Below are 25,957 nucleotides of genomic sequence, written 5' to 3'. Positions count from 1 at the left end.
CAGAGGAAGTGGATCTGGATTTTTTTTTTTATTAATTTATAATGATATTTGAGGCTTTTAATATTGTTATAAATGATTAATAAAGACTAGGTAGCTCTGTCACCTTTTTTTGGTACTACAAAGTACTCCCCATCCATGTTGTAGTGCATTATATTCTTTAATACAGATATTTATAGATCAAGTTACTCTCACTGGGTTGGCTGTAAGTTCATGAGTGATTCTGCATGGTAGTATGCCATGTACATTGTGGGCTGTTTAGTGCTGATATCACCACACAACTTGCAGCCATGTAGTTACTTATTACCTTTTAAAGCCTGTTAAAAGGATTTCTGTGGTGTTAGCGTTATGGTAGACATTACTCAGCTAGTGTTTAAATCCACAGGTCAGCTGTTGTGTAGTGGTGGTGGTGTAATGAAAGCAGCTTATCAAATTCTGAATTACAGAGTCAAGCTTTGCATCAAATTGTGGCCATGCAGCCACAATAGTGATTAGAGTGCCAGATTAAGATAATTATTCTTTTGTTTTCTGTAAAGATCTCACAAACTTCAAAATGTTACTGAAGAAAAAAATGTTACTTCAGAGTGTCAAAGCAGAAGAAAGTATCAAAATAGTTGATTGAAATGAGTCATTCGATCTTAAAAATACTACCTGTTCAAACATTGAGCGCTTATAGCTTATCTTCCTTATCAATCAGTTATTGGTAATGTAGAGTGTGGACATAATGTATTTGCATAATGCATGACACTCTGTTTTCCTCCTTTTGCTCCAGAACGTGACCCAGCTGTCACCTGATGCTCCCTTGCCACAGCTTCCTTTACCATATATTAACAGTTCAGCAACCCGTGTTTTCTTTGGGCATGATCGAAGGCCAGCAGAAGGTTAGAAAGTTTTATGTAAACAGATTGAAGTCACTTATTTATGGAACCAAAGCATATGCAAGAGTTGGTGTCATTTAAAAAAAAAGTCCATCATTATATAGAGCTAATGTAACAAGTTAACTTCTTAAATAAGATTTCAAAAGAAAAGCTTAAGCTCAGTATTTACTTGCTAGATATTTTCATACTTCCTGTGTAAATATGAAATCCACACATGTGAATGTGCTGACTTCCAGTATTTTTCATAGCTGGAAAGCTTCAGTGCAAGTCTGTAATGAACTTCATGAAAGGGATTATTAATGCTTTAGCAAATGGTAGGTACTAGTGCCAATGCTAGAAATTAGCTTTATAGTTATCTTTGTCTTGGGTGAAATGTTTGAAACACTGTGATTCCTGAATGTAAAGTAAGATGAGTGGAAATTCTTATATAAACCAGGACTGTACTGTGGGGATGTAGTCTGTCATAAACTGAAAATAAATAAAATGAGTATACCGTGTAGCATGCTAAAATCTTGGAATACCACAATTTGCAAATATAAGTATACTCAAATTATCCTCAATATGGTCTTCTGTGTGTGTATTTCAAAATGTCTTGTGATTCACTGACTTAAATCAATTGTAAAATAAAAATGACAGTGACTTAGAACTTTAAAATATTTTAAGAGTACTTGCCGCTGTTCTCATCTTCTAAGATTGCGTTACTCACACCAGGTGAAAAGCAGGCAGCTACGCACGTCAGTCTGGATCAGGAGTATGACTCAGAATCATCACAACAGTGGAAGGAACTTGAGGAGCAGGTTGTTTCTGTGATAAATAAAGGAATAATACCTTCAAACTTTCAGCCAACACAGTTCTGTTTAAATCGCTACTCGGATAACTCCAGATTTCCACTTGCTGTGATAGAAGGTGAAGTTAAGATTTATACACTTCAGAAATAAGTTACAATATTTCCTGTCTTATTGTGGATTTAAGCCAATGTTCTTGTGCAGATTGTTTGCACAAGAATGCTTTAAGTGAAGCTTCTGCTTGTTGTGCAGATATCCTGTTGTCATTATTTTCTTGCACTTTTTTTTTAAAATAGAGCCAATAACTGTAGAAGTGTCCTTCCGAAACCCTCTCAAAGTTCCACTTCTTTTGACTGACCTTTCATTGCTATGGAAGTTTCAACCTAAAGACTTCAATGCAAAACGTGATGGAGAAACAAAAGAGCTGGTAAGGAAAGGTTCATTCTTTTTCAACCAAAAGCAAACAGCTGTAGTTACAGAGTATATCTTAACTGAAGTCTTCAAAATTCTGTAATAGGAAAACAACTGTTGTAAGTGTAAAATTAAAAAAAAAAAAAGAGGGGGGTGCAAAAAAAGGTAGCCACTGAATTTCTTTTTGCATTGTTTATATTTTCATAGATCCATAGGGCACAAAGCAGCCAAGTTAACAGACACACTGTAATGAGTATTGTAAAGCTTAATGCAAAGCAAAATACTTCCAACATTTCATTTTATGTGTAGTACAGCTATTTTGAGCCACACTAGCCTTGACCAGCAGAAATGACTTGTGATAACATTAGGTATATTATATCTTTTTCTTGAGCTACTGTACATAGTGAAATCTATGTTCTGAAAAACTGTGCTGGAATGACACAGGAAAATCTTGGTATCTCAAGTAGAAGAAAAATGAAAGTTTATTTTATTAAAAAGTAATGTTTTGAATACTTTATATGAACTACTTACTACTGTTTAATTTAATACTTCAACTAATACTGTCAAAACTTCCCTCCGAAAGGCTGTACTCGCATTCATATTTTTAAAGTTTGAAAATGTTCTAATACTGAATATTACAGCAAATTCCTTAATAATTTGGTTTCCTGGCTAAAAGCATTTGTAACATAAGTGATCTCCAAGGGTGCTGTGTTTACCAGAGTTATAAACATGGTTTCACATAAATAAACCTTAGGGACTACCATACTCTTTCCCTTCTGTTCTGATCTGAACTGTTACTTCAATGATGTGATAAATACTTCTGTGAGTGTCAGTGAAATTGATGCAGAATTCCAATTTATGGTGAAGAATCTTAACTTTCCCTCAAGCAGATGTTTACTGAGCTCTCTAACTGCTGCTTTAGTTCAGAAAGCCTGAAAAACTGGACACACAGCACCTGCTGCTCTTAACTGCCTGCGGTCTGAAACTTGGATGCTTTTTTTCCTTGAGCACTTTAGGAAAGGTGTGGGAAGTAATATTTATGGCACTTTTTCTGCCTAGGAGTAATAGTATCTGAAAAGCTGTTTCTTCTTTTTAGGGAGTGTGTGAAGATGCTATGATAGGAACTGAAGCAATAGCAGAATTTTTAATTAATAGTGAGGAGACAAAAGTGGTAAGTACTGTACTTTGTTGTAAAAATAGTCTTTTCAGTGTTGAACTTTTAAGGTTGGAGGTCAGACTTGTTATGATCTGAACTTAATGTTAAACTTACATAAGACATTACTGATATGTGAAGTACTGGAACTTCTGAATCTTTTCAGTGTGTATAAATATCTGAAGGGAGGATATGTTGGGGCAGGACACAGTGCACACAAATTGAAACACATGAGTCTCTGTCTGGACATCAGGAAACACTTTTTTTTTTACTGGGATGGCGACTGAGCACACTGGGCACAGACTGCCTGTAGAGATTGTGGAATCTCCATCATTGGAGATATATAAGCCATTTATTTGAACACAGTCCTGGGCAGCTGGGTCTAGGAGGCTAGAGCAGATGAGTTGGACAAAATTACCTCCAGAGGTATTTTCCAACTTCAGCTATTCTGTGCTTCTGCCTCTGTTAAATTTCATTTTTGTTACAATTTAGGATTCTTTCCTAATGTAATGAGCACCTCGCATCTGTGGAGTGGTTTGATACATTCTGTATACAGGAAACTTTGAATTCAGTAAATCACCTGTAGTTATTGTATGCAGTTACATCTGACACAACTATAAAGTAAATGTAGCTGTGAGTGTCTTCAGCAATTGGCTATTTAAATGTAATAATACTTTTTTCTAGTAGCAACAACAACAAAAATTTAACATATCTCCACAGGCAAGACTAAAGCTCTTTCCCCATCAAACAGGGGAGCTACATATTCTGGGAGTCGTTTATAATCTTGGCACTGTTCAGGGTACTGTGACATTAGATGGGATAGATCCTTCTATTGGATTACAGACAGGTAAGTGTATTACTCCCTTAAGCTGGGTGTCTCTGGGAGGGGAAGGCATGGCTCCTGCAGGGTAGAACTAAATTCTGGTGTTTAATGCTTGACTACTGTGATGCAAGGCCCTCAGGTAAGGATGTAGAAAAAAAGATAAGAACAGGAACAAGAAAAGAATGAATTGGCACCTGCAGGAATCCCATGAGAAAGGAAGTAACCTCTAGCAAACCCATACCTATTGTTGCTTTTAAATCTGTGGAAATTTAGAAGCCACTAAAAAAATACACCAAAAAATTCCATCTGTGCCATGTTGAAAGTATAACAGCTTTCACTGACTGTTTTGCCATTGATTTTCTTCTGGGTCTTTTAGGCAAAAGTTGGAAGCTTACAAAGCAAAATGTTACACTGAAGTTCTTTGCATAGATTCCCAAATTTAAATTTGATGCTTTTTTGTTAAGCATATTGACTTTATTTTGTTTCGCTGACTTTATATTAACATATAAATGGCTTATTAATTGCATGTTTCTTGATCTGTTTTGTTGAGTCATTCACCTAATGTACCTGAAACTGTATATCAGGGAAAATTGAGTTGTTGGAGAAAACAGAGACTAAAGCACTTACTTGAAAATGTCTGAAAGAAATAAAGAAGCTTGTTTAGCTATCTATGAGCTGGAAACCTTTGGAATACAAAATCTCTTGGAGAGTGGTAGCTGGTCTTTGAAGGAAAAAAAAATGTTTTGGGAGACTTTTCCAGCTTGTCAGAAATTAGGGAAGGAAAGAAATATATCACCTCCCCAATTTTAGTCACCTTATTAAAAGGTGGAGAAAATACATAATAGTGGGTAACTGCCTGTTTAACCTTGCAATAACTATGCATTTTGTGTGACAGTAAGCTTTCAATAGTTCTTTATCAGTGATGCTGCTTGATCAATGAACACTGCATGTACCCACTAACAGAAAAATCAAAATGATTTTTGAGATTGGGTAGGGAGCTTTGTATCACTTCTCAGGAAAGAAAGTTAATTACTTTGTTTAAAAAAATATCAAACTTCTAAAAAAATTGTTTCAGGAAAATTTGTCTCCAATGGATTATCTGTACGAGGACGACAAGATTTAGAAATCCAAGGGCCTCGACTTAATAACACAAAAGAAGAAAAAACATCTATTAAATATGGACCTGATCGACGTTTAGATCCCATTATTACAGAAGAAATGCCTTTGTTGGAGGTATGTAGCTAATTCTCTTTTGGTGGTTTTGAGGAAATAGCTGAATCCAGAGCTTATAAATGTAATTCTAACAATGAAATGTTAAACTTTGTTAATGCCAAATCTTTCCAGTTAACTTCTGATCTGTCAGTGCCAAACTTGGGTGGGTTTTTTTTTCTTCAAACTGGAAGCCTCCAAATCACTGTTCTGAAAACCTATATTCCTTCTAGAATTTTAGTTGACAACAGCTTTTGTAGCCAAGTTTCAAGGTGAGGGTGATCAAGCAAAGAAGCTTCTTTTCTATTTGCTTGCCGTTCATCTAAAATAGTTCAAGTTGCTTAATTAAAACACGGCGGTTTTCCTTCCTACTGTTATTAAAATGGTATGACTAACTGATTAATGACAACGCTCTGTAGAACAGATTATTTCAGTGGGAATGGATCTGCAGTGATCATCCAGTCCAGCTGCCTGACCACTGCAGGGCTGACAGACTTCAAGTATGGTATTAAGGGCATTCTCCAAATGCCTCTTAAACACTGAAAGCCTTGGGGCATCATTCACCTCTCTTGGAAGCCTGTTCCAGTATTTGACGACACTCTCAGTAAAGAAATGCTTTCTAATGTTTAATCTAAACCTCCCTTGGCACAGCTTTGAGCTGTTCCCTGGTGTCCTATCACTGCGTACCAAGGAGAAGAGCTCAGCACTTCGCTCTCTACTTTTCCTCAGGAAGTGGTAGAGAGCAATGTAGTTTAAATATGTTGGTGGTTGTTTTCATTCATGTTGGCAACTTGGCTCAGTGTTCATATTTTTTTCTCCTTTTCTCTCCCATACAGGTGTTCTTCATAAATTTTCCTACAGGGCTTCTCTGTGGAGAAATCAGAAAAGCGTATGTAGAATTTGTAAACGTAAGCAAGTGTCCTCTTACTGCACTGAAGGTTGTGTCTAAGCATCCAGAATTTTTTACTTTTGGTGGAAATACTGCTGTTCTAACACCACTAAGTCCTTCAGCTTCTGAAAACTGTAGTGCTTACAAGACCGTTGTGACAGATCCTACCTCTGTGCGTACAGCGCTGCTATCTTCAGCTTCTTCTGTAGACTTTGGGGTTGGCACAGGTCAACCTGAAGTAATAAACGTCCCACTTCCTGATGCTGTTCTTCTTCCTGGGGCTTCAGTGCAGCTACCAATGTGGTTACGAGGACCAGATGAAGAAGGTGTTCATGAAATTAACTTTCTATTTTACTATGAAAGTATTAAAAAGCACTCAAAAATGTGGTAAGCTCTTTATCTTTTTTTCTGTCGTACTTACTAGACGCATTGTAAACGTTGTAAGCATAAATGTAGATATTACTGAATTTCTTTCGACTGCTGTGATGTTGTAGAAATGGTCTGTTATCTGCTATTGTAAGCAATGATTTTTTTTTTTCTGCTATATGATCTAATTTCAGTATGAAATTATAATCTACAGTCCTGGAGATTGAGCATGTCTGGAAAAAGGCAGAATAGTGATGGTTCTAGAAGTCAACTTTCAAGATTCTCAGTTCAGGGAAATATGTTGAATGCAGTGGTATTCTGTCTAAATGTTTTTTTTATCAAATTTTTATGAAGGACATGTGACCAACTAGTGGGCCTCTTATGGTTTATTTACTCAAGAAGTCTGTTTTCCAAAGCGTATGGTGGCATTAAATAGATTCATGGTGTCCCTGTGCTACTACATGCCTGTTTTTTCACTGTGGCGGTTGTCTTACATCAGAACTATTTCAGATGTATTTCTTATCATGGTAACATACAAACCTGTTTCTGCAGTATTCAAAACTGGCTAAGAGACTGCATGTTTGAACAGCACCTACCTGCAGCATGATTGTTAAAAATAATATAGTTTTGATAGGAAGCTGAAAAGAAAAGTCTCTTTGGTTGAAAGGAATACATAGTTTAATGGTCTTAATATTGATGACAAACATAAAAGCTAAACCTCTTGATGACAGGTTCTGGACAGCTGTTCTGGTTGTTCACAATGTCTTTTTCTTCCTCCCCACCTCTTCCCCTTTCCTAGTCACAGAGTATTAAGGCACACTGCAGTTATTTGTACTAGCCGGTCTCTGCATATTCGAGCTACTGTCTGCAGAAGTAATGCACTTGAAGATGAAGAAGGCAGAGGAGACAATATGTTGGTGTTTGTGGATGTAGAAAATATCAATACTGTAAGTTCTTATTTTTAATAATAATGCTGTTCTAACGATCAGCAGATGTGTAAGCATTACCAGTAGAAACAAGACTTAAGTAAAAGGATTTTTTACAACTGTTATGCAAACACTAAGCAAACCTTGCGTATTTATTTTTTCCAGTCACTGTTGGAAATGAAGTACTAATATTAAGTTATATCTCAGCTCTCTGGAAGTCTGCTGTAACTGTCTGTCCTAAGTGAATCCCAGTACTGTAATTCAGAGTGCCTTTTTATTCTAGGAAGGTTATTCCAAATTCATTCATCAAAAATGATGATCACAGTTTTCAAGATTGTTCTGAATGAGACAACCTGTGCCCACTGCAAACTTTCAGTGAAAACACTGGTAGAATGAGTGGTAATGTGAAGTAAATATTTAAGTTTCAACTTGAAGGAAGTTTCTCTGTTTACATTTATTACCAAATTCTAAAAGACTTTTTTTCAAATATAATCCAAAACCAGATGTCTGTTGTGATCTGTTTACTTAGCAAAGCAGATTAAAAAATATCAGTTTTTCATACCACAATAATTTAAATTTACTAATTTTTTTGCTAAAGCTGCTCCCATTTTTTCAACCATGAAGTAAGGTAGTTGAATCCTCTGTTTATAGAATTCTTGGACATTTAGCTGGTAGTGGAATCACTGAGCTGATTTGTTATTTTGTTTGAAAGGGGTATGTGTGTGCTATTCTTTTCCTTTAGCTGCTAAAGTGAATATTGTCCATCCTTCCTTTGAGGAGGAAGGAATGTTTCATAAAGTACTCACCTCATTAACAGATAACACTTCGAGACTTAATTTTCCACTTCCAACTCTTTCCAAGAAAGGAAACTAATGCCAAAAGCTACCTTTTGTTGTGTATATATGTTAAAAAAAAAAAAAGGTATTTTTGGGATTTGTGACCTAGCAATATTCCTAAAGTAATCTTGGAAACTAAGTGTCCTTATGGGCAGTGTTCTGCATTGGAGTTAAAAGCGTAGGTTTTATTATAGTTGTTTTAATCTGAAATGCTAGCTTGTGGGTGTTTTTTCTGCGGAATCCTTTTTTCTTTTGATATGGCTTTGTTTACTGGAATTGGAAGTTGCTGTGAGCTGGGACTGTTGTTTTATGTTACCGTGGGTCTTAAATCTCTTCTTTTTCCTTAGTACTGTTATGGATGGTGTGCCTAATGAGTTAAATTAAGATTCTAACAATACCACCTTGCAGTGAACACTTATTATGAATTGTAGAACATTACAATTGTCATTGGTCTTTGACATAATTTTTGTTTTTTTCCTTAGAGTGAGACTGGTGTTAAAGAATTTCATGTAGTACAAGTTTCAAGTAATAGCAAGCACTGGAAGCTTCAGAAATCTATTAACATGACTGAAGACAAAGGTGTGTATCTTTATTACCAGAAGGATGGCGTGTATCTTTATTACCAGAAGGATGGCAAGTCAGGCTTCTGCCTGACAACAACAGAAAAAAGAATCCTACAAGGAGTTTAATTTGGCTTTCAGAATAATTGATTTCTGAAAACTTTTTTCAGACATACTACAGCCCTTCTTTTGTTAGTGTTTCAATAAAAGTATATTGACACATAACTTTCAAACTTCATTAATTTTAAAAGTGGACTTACACATTAAATTATTTATTTCTGTGTTGTAGAGAAATCTGTGTCTGGGCTTGCTGATAACTTGCCTCACAAGAAATATGTTTCAGTGTCCCTTTACTGTTAGTTATTAATATCTGTGTTAAATTTAACCAATCAACAGAATATTTGACAAGTGCTCTATTCAGTTATTAGAAATATACCAGAATTACTAATATTGTATCCTGCATTAGCTAGTAAAAGCTGCTAACTTTTGAAAATATTATCTATCCTGGGAAAAAAAAGTGCTGTCATTTTATATAATGAATGTTACAGAATCATAGAATTGTTTAGGTTGGAAAAGACCTTTAAGATCAGAGTCAATCTGTTAACCAACACTGCCAAGTCCAACACTAAACCATGTCCCTGAGCACCACATCTACACTTTGAATTATTACATTGGTGCAAAAGTAATTGTGGTTTTGGACCGTGGATTTTAAATCATTATAACTAGACTCAAACACATCTTTACTAATCAAAATAGGAACCACTACAATCAACAGAGTTTTGGCAATGAGAAATAAGTTTGTTTATTCCTGTAGTGTAAAAATGTGTGTTTTGGGATTTGACGAACTCTTGGAAAGCATTTTCTGCATCCTGCTGGTTGTGGAAGTGTTTTGCCTGCAAAAAGTTGTCCAGATGCTTGAAGGAAGTGGTAGTTGGTTGTTAAGAGGTCAGATGAATATGGCAGATGAGGCAAAACTTCGTAGCCCAATTCATTCAACTTTCAAAGTGTTGGTTGTGCGATGTGTGGCCGGGCACTGTCATGGAGAAGAATTGGGCCCTTTCTGTTAACCAACACCAACATCTTCCAATGGCTGGCCACTACGCTTCTCATCTTCAAGGCTCTTGTCTCCTCTGCAAAACTTCTTGAACCACCACTTATTGTATGTTCATCAGCAGTTCCTGGACCGAAAGGAAAAACTCGATGTTGCGAGTCATCTCTGCTGCATTACAACTTGTTTTTGACCTCAAATAAGAAAATTGCTCAAATTTGCTTTTTGTCTAACGTCGTTTCCATAGTCTAATATAAATGTAAAATAACCAGCATGTAGTAAGTCAGTGGCAAACAAAGAAGTGAGAAAAGTGCATAAAAATTATGTGTAACATGACCACATTTATTTAAGAATGTATTCCAGTATCAAATAGTAAATTTCAACAATGCAAAAACTGCAGTTCCTTTTGTACCAGCCTAATACCTCCAGGAATGGTGACTCCACCACTTTCCTGGGCAGCCTGTTCCAATGCCCGACAACCCTTGCCATGAAGAAATTTTTCCTGATGTCCAATCTAAACCTCCACTTATGCAACTTGAGGCCATTTCTTCTTATCTTTACTTGTATGCTGACACTTTATGTGCTTAAAAATCAGTCTAGACCTGTATTCCTCTTTTATTAATACTGAGGTTGAACCAGTCAGATAAACTGCATATTTTGTCTTCTTTCTTTTTATCTCCTTTATGTACTATGGCTCACTTCCTGCTCTAGAAGTAGATGGAAGGGATCAGCAGAAGATACATCTTCATTACTACTACATAGTTGCTGTGCTTGATTAGTTAGGCTTTGAATATCATCAGTGTGTTTCTTATTTAAGTTTAAAGGCTGACTTTTGGCTAATGAGGAGGGTCTTTGCAATTTTTTCGCCTTCAACATAATCAAACTTTTTCTTTCAGATACCAAGCTTGCTAGCAGAGAGAGAGCGAAGTTATGCTTTAAAGCAGTAAGATGCAAAAACTCTGAAGGTAGGTTCTGCTGAATGTGGCATTTTGAAGAAAATACTATTTGGTTGCTGTATACTAAAGTTGTGGCTTCCCATGATGCTGAAACAATGCCTTCTCTTTTTATCCTTTAGAAAATTACACATTTGCAGACATTGTCTTTGGAAATGAACAGGTGAGTGAACGGGTGCAACTGCATATTTTTGTCTTGCACACGCTATCCTTGTCATGTGCAAGTATTCCAGTGAAGGCCTTGTTAAAGATTTAAAAATGGGAACAGTGTTTTTTATAGTTAAGAAGTTGAGTTTTGCCCATCAAAAACTATCGGTCTTCCAGGTCAACTCTCTTTTTTTTGCAAAGAGAAATTAAGATAGTATAGGCTAGGGGGTGGTCAGGAGTTTTAAGTTCTGAGCTCCACAGCTGAGCTACTTTAGGAGCACATTGAAATGCTGACTTTCCTGCTAACATCTTTCCTTCCTTTCCAGCTTTTCAGAGCGGTTCCTATGAATATTTCCCAGCCTTCTAGTCTTCTAGTAGAGATCTGTGGATGTCAGATTGTTCTATTTTTTTTTTTGTAATTATATTTTTACAAAGATAAGTTAAAAATTCTAATTGCAGCATATTCTAAAAATAATCGGGAGAACTCTGATTGGTGTAGGTACCAGAATTTCAAACCCATTAATGTAGATTGCAGTCAGTTCAAGGATTCTTTTTTTGATTTTTCTTAAAGTTTGAGATTCTAGACTACCACACTCTTAATCACTTTAAGCATATAGGTATCATCTAAAGAAAAAATCCTTTTGGCAAATGATCTTGGTACAGTGAATGCTTTTCCAAGTTCTGAGGGAAGTAGGTCACTTGCATCAGATGAGAAATCCACATTAGCATGCTGGATTCAGTTAGCTGGATGTCAGATTGCTTATTTTATGCTGAGTGTGCATTTTCTGTATACGTATCGAGCTTTTAAAAGAAAGCCTGCTCACTGCCATTTAATTTTATAGGCATATAAATTGAAGTTAGGACTAAAAATCTGAGGCAGGTGATCCCTCTTTGCATTTTTAAATTTGGTGAGCTGCATGAACTTCAGCTTTCTTATAAGAAATTGTTCTCTATGTGGAGGATGGGGTGGGAGGGTGCCCTGCCTTCCAGAGAGTTACTCCAAAAGCAGATTGTATGAGTATTCTGCTAATGCAACACTTAGCAGCTCTGCAACAGCATATCATGGAAAGGCTAACCTTTTTGAAAGGGAGGGGTTAGGAAGCTGAAGTTTCTTACTTATTCTGCTGTCTGCAAGTATCGTTGCTGTCAGTCTTAAAACTGCTGCTTCCTTATTAAGCTTTTGTGTTGGAAAAGCTCAGCACAGATGATGGCAAACTTCACAGACAGCACAGTACGTACACATGGATAATATGCTGTGCAATCTATTGTCTTTGCTAGCGAAATGTACGTTCCTAACTTTGATAAATAATTCTAGCCAACCTGAGAAAGATATTTATAAGCAATAATGACTTACATGTGAGAGTTTGTTTGACACATCAATTCTCTTCTGTGCTTGTTGTATCACAGTAGGCTGTCTGGTGGTAATAATCAAAGGCCTTATTTCCAAGTGCTATTTGTAGTTTTAGGTGGATAATCTATAGCTCTGTTTCCCTGTGTTACCTTAGACAGCTCATTAGGTAGGGCTGGTCTCCAGCAGGGCAAGATGTGTGGCATCCTGTAGGTTTGCAAAGGGAGGAAGCAAAACAAGATAATGGAAATGAAATACTACAGTGATGAGCTCTGTTAGAGTTGTTGGCTTGTGGCCTGTTCTGAGAGCACTCTTTTTTTTTTTTCTTACAGATAATAAGTTCAGCCAGTCCTTGTGCGGACTTTTTTTTTCAAAGCTTATCCTCTGAATTTAAAAGAACACATGTGCAATCTCATACTCATGCATCACAAAGGGCTACAAAACAATCGTTTGATGAGACAGTCAGATTGATACAAAGATGCAGTGAAGTGGATTTGAACATTGTTGTACTGTGGAAGGTATGTATGGTTAAGACCTTTGTAATTTGGCTATGAAACTTGACTTAGAAAATAGTTTAATATGATTTCCTGAACTTTCAAGCATGCTCATACAAAGTTCATGGCTGACTTTTTTATTTTTTTTGGAAACAGGCAAAGAAATAAAGTAATGTAAAGAAACAAACCCAGTCTTAATAGCTGTTACTGTAATAAGTACGTTTAATTGGTTTTACATTACTCTGTGTGCACACAGTTCTTAAAAGTTCACTTTTTAAGAGAAAAACCGAGATCTTAAGCCAAGGTATTTGTTAATGATTGCTTTTATGATGGAACTGTAAGAGTGACCCAGTCTGCTTTGAAGAAGATGATCTCATTTACCAGAATGCAAATATTAAGTAGTAGAAATTGGCAGACTGAATTTCAGCAGTTTTCTGTACTTGCAAAATTAAAGGCGTAGACATAAATATGTCATGCTGGTCTTTAGGTTTTGAACAGTACATCATCTTCCACTTAGGTTGGGAAAAATCAGTAATTCTGTGTTATGAAGCTTATGATAGTTTCTGGTCTGCTTATGTCTTTGTATTATATTCTATAGGCATATGTTGTGGAAGACAACAAGCAACTTATTTTGGAGGGCCAGCATCATGTTGCCCTTAACACAGTTGGGAAGGAGGCTTTTTCATTTCCTCAGAAGCAGGTAATCTAGGGTGAAGTTTTCCTTTCCAATTGCTTCTTTCCCAAAACAGACTTGATGAGTTTTCTTGTGAGTAAGTGGAATCACTTTGGGTGCATTTGTAGTATCTTATCACATATGTGTTGTTATTAAATAATTCAGACTGACTGACTTCAACATTGATTAGTCATCTATATTGAAATAGCTAGGCTCAGTTTAAGATGAGGAAAGCAGTATAGAAGTAAGTATAATGCTATGCAGTTGTTGGAATAAACTGTTCTGTGGTATTGCAGAGTAGAACTAGGAGCTTATTAATGGTATTAAGTCGAAGTTAAGAGTTATTTCATAACGAAGTTAATAGTAAAATGGTAGAATTATTTTCAAGTGTTACAATCAATTTTATAAATTCTACTATTATGCATAACTGAAGGCCTTTAGTGTAAAATGTTAGAACAGCAGAAACACTGGAGCAGATAAAAAGACTCTGAAAGCTCCATTGGAAGTGACCTATTAATAGTACATTGTTTTACTTTGAAGCTTTATAGCCTGTTTGATTGTTCAAAGAAAATAGCATCTGAGAGAAACTGGTGGATGTCTCCTGGTATGAATCAGTAACAACTGTGGAAGACAAGTTTCTGTAAAAACTTCTATGCTAGTTTTTGAAGAAGATTGATGTGCAAAATGATGAAAGAAAAAACAAGTCTTGTTTAGTCTTCTGCTGAGCATTACATTGCTGTTCCTTCTTGTTTTGATGCCATTCTCCTCATGTTTTTACTGATATTGCGATCATAATTTATAACTTTTTGTGATCTCTTACTCAAAGTTGCAGCAAATAGTACTATACATAAATTTTGTCAAGAAAACAATATAGGACAAATGTGTCGGTCAATATCATACTATAACATAAGTAGTGAGTTCTTCTGAAGCTGTGCACCTGTCTTTGGTTCACAAGCCTTGAAGTATTTTTGCGTCATTGAGATGATTTTTCCATTTAATTCTTTGTGCAATGAAATAGATGGAGTAGGTTGAAAGGGTCGTGTAATTTGAGCCAAACTGGCTGGTGTTCATTGGTACTGAAGAATAGGAAAATTTAAGTTCTAATATATGAAGACTTATTTTTTCACTTAACACTCTCCTAAAAAAGAAAAGCCTTTGCATGTGTGGGTTTAAACTGTGCTGAGAAATACTAGGCTGTGTTAGTGTTAATGACAACTGTCCACTCATATTGCCTGTCGTGAGGGGTGTGTATAACAGTAGATCACACTGTAGACACCTTAAGTTAGAAGAGGAAACACTGTGGACTTCTGATGTCATTGAGGTCTGGTTTTAGCAAATTGGTGGGAAGTGAAGAGGTAGGAATGAATCACATCTGCATCTTAAACAAATGAACACACTGGAGGTAGAAACAACAATTAGTTTCATGAAACTAATTCAGTTTCAATAAACTAATTCTGCCACCAGCAACAAGGAGGAGGATCCAGATGTATCCTCCTCTGTTTTGAGGAATACAAGCTACCATATCAGCATTCTGTCTAAAATCTGTTTTTCATCGATTGATGTTAGATTGTTTATTGTATTCACTTCCTTCAGCATAAGGAGCTTACTTCCTTTGGAACATTCTGTACTGTGGCTGGAATCAAAAATACATCTGCATTATGATGCACTTGGAATCTGGTATAAGATTAATGGTGGTTCTTAATAAATGTATAAATTTTATGTCCTCATGGTAACCAAACCCCAGATTTAACTTGGATTTTTAAAAGCCTGTAATCTCAGGACTGCTAAGGATTGGTAAATTCTATATGCTCATTTACTACTTTTTTATTGAATTGGCACTTTATACTCTGAGGTGAGTAGATACCTCACCTCCCATCACAGAGGGTTTATAACAAATTAAGTGATTTGAGACATTGCAGCAGTTTACTTTGGTCACTCCACATTTAAGAATTAAAAGAATCCCGAAAACAGGATTAAGTGAGGCTAAGTAGAGAAAATAATGTACTTAATCTATTAAGGGTTGCATATTGTCTTTAAGTTATTTTGGTTTTGTGTTAAAGTTACACAAGAAGTGAAAAGCTGGGAGAGGCAGTGGTAGGTGGAGAAAATCCCAAACCCAAACAGTACTTGTAACTTAACATTTTCGGTTTATAGTTTTGAGACTTACAGTGTAATATTCAAACAGTTTGCCATGTAAATCTGTATTTATCCTCTAAGTCATAAATGGGGTTGGAAACTCGAGACTGTTCTTCAATGCCTTGAGCTGACAGTATAGAAGATAGTTGTGTTCTGTGGTCTAGACAGCAGAGGGAGATGGAGATGCGTGCTTTTTACTGATGCATGCTGGTTACCAGTACTTAAATGATTAAGGGCTGCTCAGATCTGAAGAAAATTAATTTATCTGCAGATTCTGAGCAGGGTGTCACATAGGATGCAGGAGTCCAGTCTCTGCATTTCTTGCTGTGTTCTTTTTGTTGTTATTCTTCAGAAACTTTCGTCTTGCTTTGAACTGCTTTATTTTCATGCTGTTTCAGCCAGCAAAGGAATTTTTGTGTCTGTTTGGCAATACAGTCATCTGCAACAAAGAACAGCCTCACAATAGACATGGAGAAAACACAAACATGATTTCTCTCTGCGCCTCCTGCCCCCCACCCTTTTTTCCTCACATAACTACGTTGAAAAAATCAGGATAGCTTGCTTTATATCTTGGTTAAATTAGACATGCTGGTTGGCTGCTGTGCTTTGTCAGTATGATTTATCTCAGACTAGCTCTTTGCCAGCTTTTAAGGATTTAATTTGGTTTTATAGATTCTTCTGGAACTCTAGAATTTGCTAGGGAAGCAAATCTGCAGTAAAGCAGGAGTTGGGTGCGCTGATATAATCATCTTTATCTTGTGTCGAAGTGAAGATGTTGAGACTGCTTACTGGGATGCAAGGACAGGTGGTTACTTCTGCTTGGTTTCTTGTGGAACATGTAATGCATGGAGCAAGATGTGGAACAGGCTGCAGGATGTGATTCTTCCTGTACTGCAGTACCATAAGTTGACACAGCATTTGATAAAATCAAGATAAGACCTCTGGTTTCTATAAAATGCAAGGCGGTGGGGCTTGGAGGAGGCTTAAAATATTTTTCTGGGTAACATTTTTTTATGTACCTGCATAAAAAGAAAGAAAATAACAGTAAAATTCTGAACAAATTTTAATTAGATGCTCAAATGCATGTGTTTCCTTTTCTTCCCATGTCTATTCACAATAGAATTTGAAACTTGTTTTTGTTCTAACCAAGGCAATAACTATGACTTTGAAGCTTACTTGTTTTCTGTCACTGAATACAGGTTATCTTGTTGTTGTTTACACTACAGGTTTTTTTATTTGTTAAAATAGCACTGCTTTTGAGCATAGGTTACTGGACACAGTAGACTTATCAGGTGATGTGATAAACTACTTACATCTTTATGTTCTGAAAGTTTGGAATTATACAACGTAATGTGCTGAAGGAACACTTAGAATATTGACTCAGCATTTTTTTCATATAGAAAGCTCTCTGAGTAATATAGAAAACATTTATCTTGCTATCCTTTGTTTCACTCGTCTTTTTCAAAAAATGGCCTTTTGCTAAAGGTTGGGAAAAATAGGGTTTATTCTTGAATCGGAAACACAATAGGTGCCACGAAGTGATACGAAAGTGGCTAGCAACAATATGTTAAGAATAAATCACATAAGGTGTTAGTAAAGGGAATAGGTCTGAACAGATGTAGCAGTAGCTGTTTGAGCTGAAGTAGTAAAAGCCTCACTAATAAAAATTAGCTGGGTGTTTAATTAAAGGCTGGGTTTGTTTTACTAAGGTGCTGCTATGGGTTGTTTCTTTTCTGAAACTTGCTTTCAGGAACCAGGCTGAACTGAAGGTTGATATATGATTGCATCTGAAATACAGCTATGCTGTCTCTTGTTCTTGACCTCTCTACATTAACTTAATAAAAGGACAAACTTTAAAGACTTTAAACAGCCATTTGCAGTCAGGGCTGTTGATCAATATTATTTCAAATTGCTGTCTCTCATTTTTCCAAATTGGTGAATTCAATCCTAAAGATTCTAAAGGAAAAGTACAGTGTAATACGGTGGGGTGGAAGTGGTAGTGTGGGGCTGGGGCATTTGTCAAACTTCGAATTGGCAGAGACTTCATGCTGCTGCAAGGTGAGGAGGAGTCTAGGAGAGACTGGTCACTTGGCATGGTGGGAATAGCACATCCATCCTTCTGAAACACATCAGCATGTGAGTGTGAACTTAGTTTTGACTGACATGTAGATGAGATAAAGTATCAACGAGTGTGTTTTAGATCAGGTGTACTTTTATTTAAGTGACTGTCCCCATTTACAGCCCTCTGTTTTCATTGTGGTCTTGTAATGCACAAAGCGGATACCTTCCAGGCACAATTAATCCAGATGTGCTCCAGGACTGGGCCACTCCTTCAGTCCTGTGGATTAGGCCAGTGCTAGCCCAAGGTAAAATCCATGAAATGCATACAGCATGGATGTGGGCTTCTTGGCAGTGTTTTCACTTTAGAGATTATAGTTTTTGGTAACACTGCTTCTTAATATGGATGCAGCTTAGTGAGCCAGGAACAGTTGGGTTGGAAGTAGGAATTTTGGAAAGGCAAGAGAGGGTAGGGTTTAAATAACATTATTTTTCCTAACAGCGAATTACTGGAGGTGCTAGTTCAGATTTTTGTTTTTTCAGGATACATAGGAAGGGATACTTGAATCAAACATAGACTGTTGGAATGGATTTAAGACTTCGTTTAAACCAGACTGATGGTGGGAAAGCAGAATTCTTAAAATCAAACATCAAGAGCTGAAGTGTACATTTTTCACTCAGTTGCATCAGTTAATGTCCCAGTTACTGTACTAATTTGGGAGGACGGGCTTATGTGATTGTCATGAATGAAATACTCCAAATGGCTGGAAAATTTTATCTGCTGCTTTACACATTGATGGACTGTAGACATGATGATAATATTTGTTTTCAAATGCATTATTACTGGTGTCTTAGTAAAGCACTATCCATGGAGTCATTTCTGTTGTTGCGAGCTAGAATGAGTATAGATAAGTCACGTCGTAAAGGAAACCAGCTTAAAACTGATATTTTAAAATGGGAGTTCTGTGAGCTAAAATGGGAAATAGAGAAACATCACTTGGGATCTTGCTATATCTCACTCTTATTCTGTTGCTTTCATACATTCTGCTTTTATGTATGCTTAGTGTTGTTCTAGAGTTTTCTATTTAGCTTTTCTTCTCTGCTGTGCATAGCAGTCCCTCATACTTGACTGAGCATGTTAATAATCCTTCTGGCTATGTGTAACACGTGATTTTTATGGGGCAAGTCTGCTGAATGTCTATACAACTTGGGAAAAAAAGTTGTCATGTTTAACTTTTTCTGGTGTGTTTAAGAGCGCATTGTCCCAGTAATTGAGAAGACTTGTTTTCAAAGTTGCAGACTTTCATATTAAAGTAGAAATGTCCTTTAATATGACTGCATATGAAGATACCATGTCCATCCATCTAATGGAAAGGAAGAACTTTTCAGTTAGAAAGTATATTCAAAGAGATTATGGAATGTATCATAGGTAGACCTGTCCATTACATATATGAGATAATGCAGAAGATGATTTGAATGATGTAAGTTTTGATTTTTCCAAATTTTGGATTAGTACAGCTGCAGGAGATATCTAAAACCAGTGTGAATGACTAATATACCATTTCAGAAGTTTAAGTAGGGATAGTATGTAACTCTTTTTCAAATCAGCGAAACATCAGACTCTAAAGGTCCTGGCTTTTTTGTAACTACTGAATAAGTGAAGATGTTGAGATTATTCCACTAGGAACAGCAAGTTTGTGTCTGGTTTTAACATCTGTGTTTGAAGCTCACATTTTTAGATGGTTTTGGGCAGCTAAAAGCTTTCTGAAAGTAGAAACAACTTCCCTAGCACCAGTTACACAGTTTGTAGCTCTTGGAGGGTAACAACTGGGAACAGTGTGGTTCTGGTGTTAGTACCTATGCATGTCGTTAGGCAAAAACAAAATGCTTAAAAATGTAGCTATAACATTTAAAACAATAAGAGAAACTGCCATTCCCTCATCCAGTTCCTCCAAACTCTTCTTATGATGAAGTCTCTTCCAGTCAGTTTCATCTGTAGCTCTACCAGTATGTGTGGACGAGGCCTTTGAACTACACCTTAACCATTGTTGTGGCTGCCTTGTATGCAATAAATGGTAGTTACCATCTCTGGAGACCATGGCACTTCTGGAGGCTTTGCAAGGAACCATGATGGATCAACAAGTGGACTTCAGGACTTTTGGTTTTGCATTTTAAAAGGCAATACTCCATTGGGGCTGGTACTCTAGGAGTTTAGCAACAAAATACCACCTGATTAATTCTTGGATTAGCTTTAATTTCTTTCTAAGTATAGAGAGTCAAAAGTTTGAGGCTCTTCAGCTTGGTGCATATTTTTGAAGGGAGGGTACAGGTGCTCAAGTAGTTATGGGCTGCTTTTTTTTTTTTTTTGTAGCCTTGATCGAATTTTCCAAGCTTAAGAGTAAAGCAGGAGTTTAATGCGTCCTTAAACTTAGCATTTCTTATTAACCATCTCTTAAGTAGTTCCCTGATCTGTATGCATATCTTCTTGGTTACCATTTGGAAGTGCTTGATTCTGTCCTGAAGCATGTACCAAATGTCATGTATCAGCCTTTATTCTAGGTACACCATTACAAAAACCCCTAGACTTTGAGCAGCTGAACTTGGAGACACAGATTTCTTTTTTTGAATCTGACACCCGGAGTCTGTCTGAAATTAATGTTTAGCTCTGTGATGGTAAATGGTTAATCTTATTGCCTTCCAGTCCTTCAAGAGACATATAATATGGGAACTAAATTTTGAAATATTAGTAGCACTCTGCGCTATGACCAGTAAATGTTCCTGCTGCATTTCATGATGTTCTTGTCTGTTTGTAGAGATAAACCTTCGTATTTGTCTTTTGTAGGGTTTAAAAAAAATACTCGGGATTTCTGATTGGGAGGACTTGGAACAGGTAATTGACTCTAGGGCAAACTACAGTGTATAGGATATTGATATGTGGTTGAAGAGGGCATTGAATAACTGGTTGGACTGTAATTTCAGGGGAAAGATCAATTTGAATGAAAACTGATAATCTCATCTCTGGAGGCCAGTGTGTTTCATGCTGTCAATTTTCATCAAGTTAAATAACCATGGAAATACCATATTAATTCATAATTCAAAATGTATTTCATTGTTACTGTTTGTGTTTTGTTTTCTTCTCAAAGTATGTTAAAAAAACCCTACTTCTCCTTTCAAGAGGAAAGAATTACAAGCTTGATAAAACATGTGATGTCTCTTCCAGTGTTGCTAGCACAGGCAAACAGTGACTGAGGTGTTCATACATACTGCAGAATTCCTAGAGTATCTGTTTTGAGTCAGGTTTTGTTGCTAATAGTATTTCTTCTCAACCTAAATTCCATCACCCTTAAACAAAAATTATCCCTTTGTTACACTTATTGGTGGATTTTAAAAAGTCTTCTTTCACTTGCTTTTAGAAGTTACGTTTATTGCTGCAAATTAGTTTTGGTTGTTGGTTGTTTTGTGTGTGGCTTTTTTCCTTTTTTTTTCTTTTTAATTTTTTCTTCCTTCTAAAGGTGGACTTTTTGCAGAATAGATTTGTAGGGAAATGTCACATTCCTCCCAAAAAAATTCTCTTGGCAAAACAGTTTAGCTGATGTTGGACAGAGTTACAGTAGTGCTGTAATGCTGGACCAAAAGCAGCCTGATGGCCTCAGTTGGTGTTGCATCTTTCTGTATCATCTTCCTTATTCTGCTTCAGAGACTGATTCTACCCACAGGGTTAGGATGAATCCCAAGTAGTGTGTCAGTGCTTGGCTTGGGCTTTCAGCTGGGGAAAAGGTATCTTCCATATCTGCAAGAGCTTGCTATATGATTTTTAAGATACTCTACATTATTAAATCCCTCTGTCATTGTTAGCATGTCCCTATAAATTTCTGCTTGCTTTACTTTGGATCTGTTTTGTGAAACTTGGCTATTGGTTTTCCTTTTGTGAACTTCCTTTTTTTTAAGGTATAGATGCTGAACAGGAAACTATGTAGATGCTGTCCTTTTTTCCTATAAACAAACCAAAACCAAACACCAGCAAACCACTGCCACAACAGCATGCTTTTGTGAAAGTCGCACAGGTAGTGTTTTCACAAGCAGCTGTGAAATCTGTCTCAAAAGATACTAACAAATCAATTATATCAGTTCTTCCTCCAGCACGCTTACATACAAAACACATCAGAAAAAAACGTAAGATTCACGATGTTGTAGACTTATTTCCCTGGAGTTGTAGTTCATAAAGGAAAATTGTAGGTTCTGTGACTGGATTTCTTGTGTTTGCACAGTACCTTATGTCAATATTTTAAATGTAATCTGAATTTATTTCAGGAATTACCAGAAACGGTTCTTTTAAAGTTTTTTCGACCAGAAAACACACCAGTACCTGCAAGACCAACACCAGAGCAGCTTTCTAATCTTATCAAGACAAGTCTTCATTATCCAGAGTCTTTCAATCATTCTTTTCATCAAAAAAGGTTTGTGTAATGTTTTTGTTTGAAACTTTCAAAATATTGTTAATTTGATATATCCTGTTGAGAGATACTATGTGGGTTATGTTAAAAAAAGATCAAGTCTGGTATGCGAAGGTGAAGTCTTGCTCAAGTCTTAAAACTGCTTCAAAATTGTATATGTGAAATGAAAGTTTTGTGTAGAGAAACTGATTAAGACCACAGATCAGTTTTAATGTTAACTACTAATGTTATCAAACACACTGATAGAAAAACAAATCCTCTGCTGTCTTTGTGTTTATTTTTGGTGTTAGAGTAAACAGTGTGACTACTTTGAGGATCTAGACAGAAAGTGGTACTTTTTAAGTCAAAAACTGCTATGTCTGCAGCATCTGACTTGCCAAGATTGGCTGCACATGATTCTGATTTATGTTGGAAGGAAGGTGGTAACCGTTTAAATCACTGCGGCTTGTCTCCTGGAAGAATATCAGAATTAACCTCTGTCAAAAGGCAGAATGCTACAGTGAATTAGTTGGAGCCTGTAAAATCCCTGAGTCTTTCAAAATTGATCTGAACACAGCCCTCTGGATTAATTTCCAGATATGAAATGAACTATACTTGAAACATAAAGATACATGTTTAGGTTTCAGTTGTTTTATCTGAGAACTCTACTGTGTTATACTTTTTTCTAAAATTTCAGTTAGTGCAAGTAATTTGCCAAAAGAGAGGGGTTTATTTCGTTATAAATTCTAACATTTAAACATTTTATAAGATGGCATATTTTGATGACAGTTAGTATGCATTATTCTAGTAACAAGTTCATATTTTATTCATTATGGTTGCTAATTTTTCCTTTCTTAGTAGTCAGGTTTAGGATATTTAAACTGTTAAGCAATGTCAATGAATTCCAGTGACATAAATCACTTGTTGCATGCATAGAGCTGTTTCAGCTGCAGTAGTTCGTGTATCTGCCCGTGACTTTCTTGCTGCAGCATTACTGATAAAAAGAATCATACTCATTGTGAGCAACTTGTATTAGTTTTATTCAAGGTAAAGGCTTAAATTAACACCAAATATGTATGTGTTGTCTGTTCTGTTTGGGCACTACTCTGGCTAAAACTTTAGGTCAGATGCAATTCCTCTATGGAAGATGTTGCAAAAGAAAAATATCAAGACAAAATGTACTAAGCAGTGGTTCAGATAGTAGCACGGTGGACCATGTTATCCAATTCTGAAATGTCTCTTGTCATAACAGTAGATTTCCTGTAAACTAAGGTATTATTTATGTATTTGATTGGCTTTCTCAGCTGGATGAAGGAGGGTGGTAATTTTGATTGGCTTAATTCAGTCAGTGCTGTTTGCCACAATTAATAGCATTTATTATAGGAAACTCTAATCAATCTAAGTTATATTGCTATGTACACTGGCTGTTCCATAATAGACACTACATGTTAATTTTATATTAGTTGAAATTTATTTTAACTATTAAAGAGTATAATTAAACCTATCCAGAGTAAAACTTCTTTTCCTTTACGATGGAACTGTTTCTCTTTGCAGCCTCTGTCTGGTACCTGTCACTCTCTTACTATCCAATTGTTCCCAGGCTGTTGTGGATGTAATGATTGACTTGCGGCATAAAACAACAAGGTAATGTTAATAAAACAATACTTTCTGAGAATGCTTCCTAGTTTTGGGGAGTCTTGTAATGTTTTAACTGTGTTGAAGATCTAGAATAGGATTTTTTTCCAGTTTCTTTGAAAGAATGGAAGGTAATAAAGGCTTCAGACAGTCAAATGGGAGTTTTCAGTTGGTGCTCAGTTTAACTTTGCTTCTGACTGTTGCTAAGACAGAACCTTGGGTTGTGTCTCCGGTTAAACTCTGCAAGTCTTTTCTAGGAAAGTGGAAATGCTTGAACTAGTGAAATATAAGCTTCAGCAGCCTTACTTTATTAAACATACATTGTTAAATACTTCTGTTAAAACAAGGTAATTTAACTCATTTCTGGTTAGAGTGATGCCAGCTCTCCTGTCCCCCCAGTAGACATAATGCTACTTGGTCTGCTTACCACAAAATAGACCTTGTGGGATCCCTGACCTAATATTTGTGGTGGGAGGGAAGATTGTAGAGACATTGTAGAGGGAATCATGTAAAGTGGTAATATATGCTTCAAATACAGAGAACTAACTTTGTTACCTTCTTTTCCAGCCCAGAAGCACTAGAAATCCATGGATCTTTTACATGGCTTGGGCAAACACAGTACAAGCTTCAACTTAAAAGCCAGGAGGTCTATAGCTTGCAGCTGAAAGCTTGCTTTGTTCGCACAGGTGTCTATAATCTTGGAACCCCAAGAGTATTTGCCAAGCTAGTGGACCAAGTTACTTTGTTTGAAACAAGTCAGCAGAACTCCATGCCTGCACTGATTATTATCAATAATATCTGACCACTTCCTGGAAACAAACAAACAAACAACACAACCCACACTAAAAGACAAAATAAATGGGATTCTTTTCTTATTGCTGGTTGACATTTTGCTGCAGTTTTTGGAAATAGCACCTCAGACATCTAACTTGTTACTAAAGATTGTGTAGGAAAGAAAATAGCAAAATATTCAGACTACTTGTCAATTTGTTTCTCAATGCAACGCACGTTGGACTGAAAATACGTTTATCCTTTTATAATGTACTTCTTCTCTGGTAATTAAGATATTCATAACACGAAATACTCTAACTCCAAATCTGAACATATTTATATGTCATATGCTCTGTCAAAAATGCAGCTTGACAGCTGTTACAACTTCCAGCATGGTGTGTTAATATTTGTGGCTGTATTAGGATATGGTTCAGGAAGAAACCCTCATTGGCTCTTTCCTGTCTGAAGCCATTAGTCATGAGAAATCCCAACCTTACTGTGGAGTTCAATAAGGTGTCTCAAATTCACTTCTGTTTCTCAGTTCTTTAGCTGAAGATTTTGGGTTTTCATGTTTATGGAAACTGGCGACCTTTCAAGGTTTACATACAAGTCCCACCTAAGGTGTTTCACAAATAATTTCTTCAGTCAGTTTGAGTATTTTCTCATTCATCTCAACACAGAGCGTAACCATGAAATTGTCATTTAAATTGTCACTTGCTTTATTATGTAACTATAACAATTGATCTGTTTAAAAAAAAAATCTACTCCAGATTTTCAAGAAATGTATTATATTTATAACAAAATGTACTGTAAATAGAATAAAACATACATCGTATTCACTGTATGGACTTGTGGCCTTTTTCCCCTTTTTATATACAGCTGTAGCAATCTATAGGTGCTGATACTGTATATATATTCTGTACTGTCTTCATCCTGGCCGTCGTTGCTCAGGTGAAGTTCCTGTCCTGTTGCCCTGTGTGGTGTTGAAACTTGTAGTGGCTGCTGCATTTGCCTTTTGAGTTCTTATCCACTGTTCCCAGGTACAATCTCCAGAATTCAGCTGTGTGGGAAGTCTGAGTTACTTGCTCTCTGCTGAGGATTTTATTTTGAGTAATAGCTGTTGAATGTATGGAAGGCTGTGTGAAGCAAACAAGTGCAGCAAAACCAGTGTAGAGTTCAGAGTTACGATTTATGGTGAGTTAGCCAGGTACAAAGGAAATTGAGTACCTGAAGAAATCTAAGACTTCTGATGGTCTGGTATAACTTGTGGCTGAAGGTAATTCTTTCTTAGGACAACATGGAATTATGAAACGGTACCTTTGCCTTCAGATGCATATTTTTATTTGTAAGTAAGGTTTCCAATTTTATTTGTATGTAATACACTGACTGTCTCCAAGTCTTAAAACTTCCTGAAAAGTCTTAGAATGC

The 25,957-nt window shown here is 36.3% G+C and overlaps 1 protein-coding gene across 4 annotated transcripts in view; it reads left to right on the top strand.

Annotated features, from left to right (window-relative positions):
• The window catches only part of TRAPPC8 (trafficking protein particle complex subunit 8), a 55,109-nt gene extending 29,736 nt beyond the window's left edge, over positions 1-25,373 (top strand). For 2 of the 4 annotated variants that reach the window (XM_065053406.1, XM_013367547.3), the window contains 17 exons: positions 770-878; positions 1,587-1,781; positions 1,957-2,087; positions 3,168-3,242; positions 3,945-4,071; positions 5,123-5,280; positions 6,093-6,532; positions 7,311-7,458; positions 8,756-8,852; positions 10,778-10,846; positions 10,957-10,997; positions 12,662-12,847; positions 13,422-13,523; positions 20,533-20,580; positions 22,002-22,147; positions 23,678-23,767; positions 24,326-25,373. In XM_065053406.1, the coding sequence (XP_064909478.1) occupies positions 770-878; positions 1,587-1,781; positions 1,957-2,087; positions 3,168-3,242; positions 3,945-4,071; positions 5,123-5,280; positions 6,093-6,532; positions 7,311-7,458; positions 8,756-8,852; positions 10,778-10,846; positions 10,957-10,997; positions 12,662-12,847; positions 13,422-13,523; positions 20,533-20,580; positions 22,002-22,147; positions 23,678-23,767; positions 24,326-24,560 (2,397 nt within the window). In that variant the 3' untranslated portion in view covers positions 24,561-25,373. The remainder of the gene's footprint in view (positions 1-769; positions 879-1,586; positions 1,782-1,956; positions 2,088-3,167; positions 3,243-3,944; positions 4,072-5,122; positions 5,281-6,092; positions 6,533-7,310; positions 7,459-8,755; positions 8,853-10,777; positions 10,847-10,956; positions 10,998-12,661; positions 12,848-13,421; positions 13,524-20,532; positions 20,581-22,001; positions 22,148-23,677; positions 23,768-24,325) is intronic. The other 2 variants (XM_065053407.1, XM_065053405.1) reach the window with 1 other exon arrangement.
• The last annotated feature ends 584 nt before the right edge of the window (positions 25,374-25,957 follow it).

This window comes from Columba livia, chromosome 2 (assembly GCF_036013475.1).
Source record: "Columba livia isolate bColLiv1 breed racing homer chromosome 2, bColLiv1.pat.W.v2, whole genome shotgun sequence".
Classification (NCBI taxonomy): Eukaryota; Metazoa; Chordata; class Aves; order Columbiformes; family Columbidae; genus Columba; species Columba livia.
Note: the sequence above shows the minus strand (reverse complement) of the source record. Positions and strands in the feature narration are given on the sequence as shown.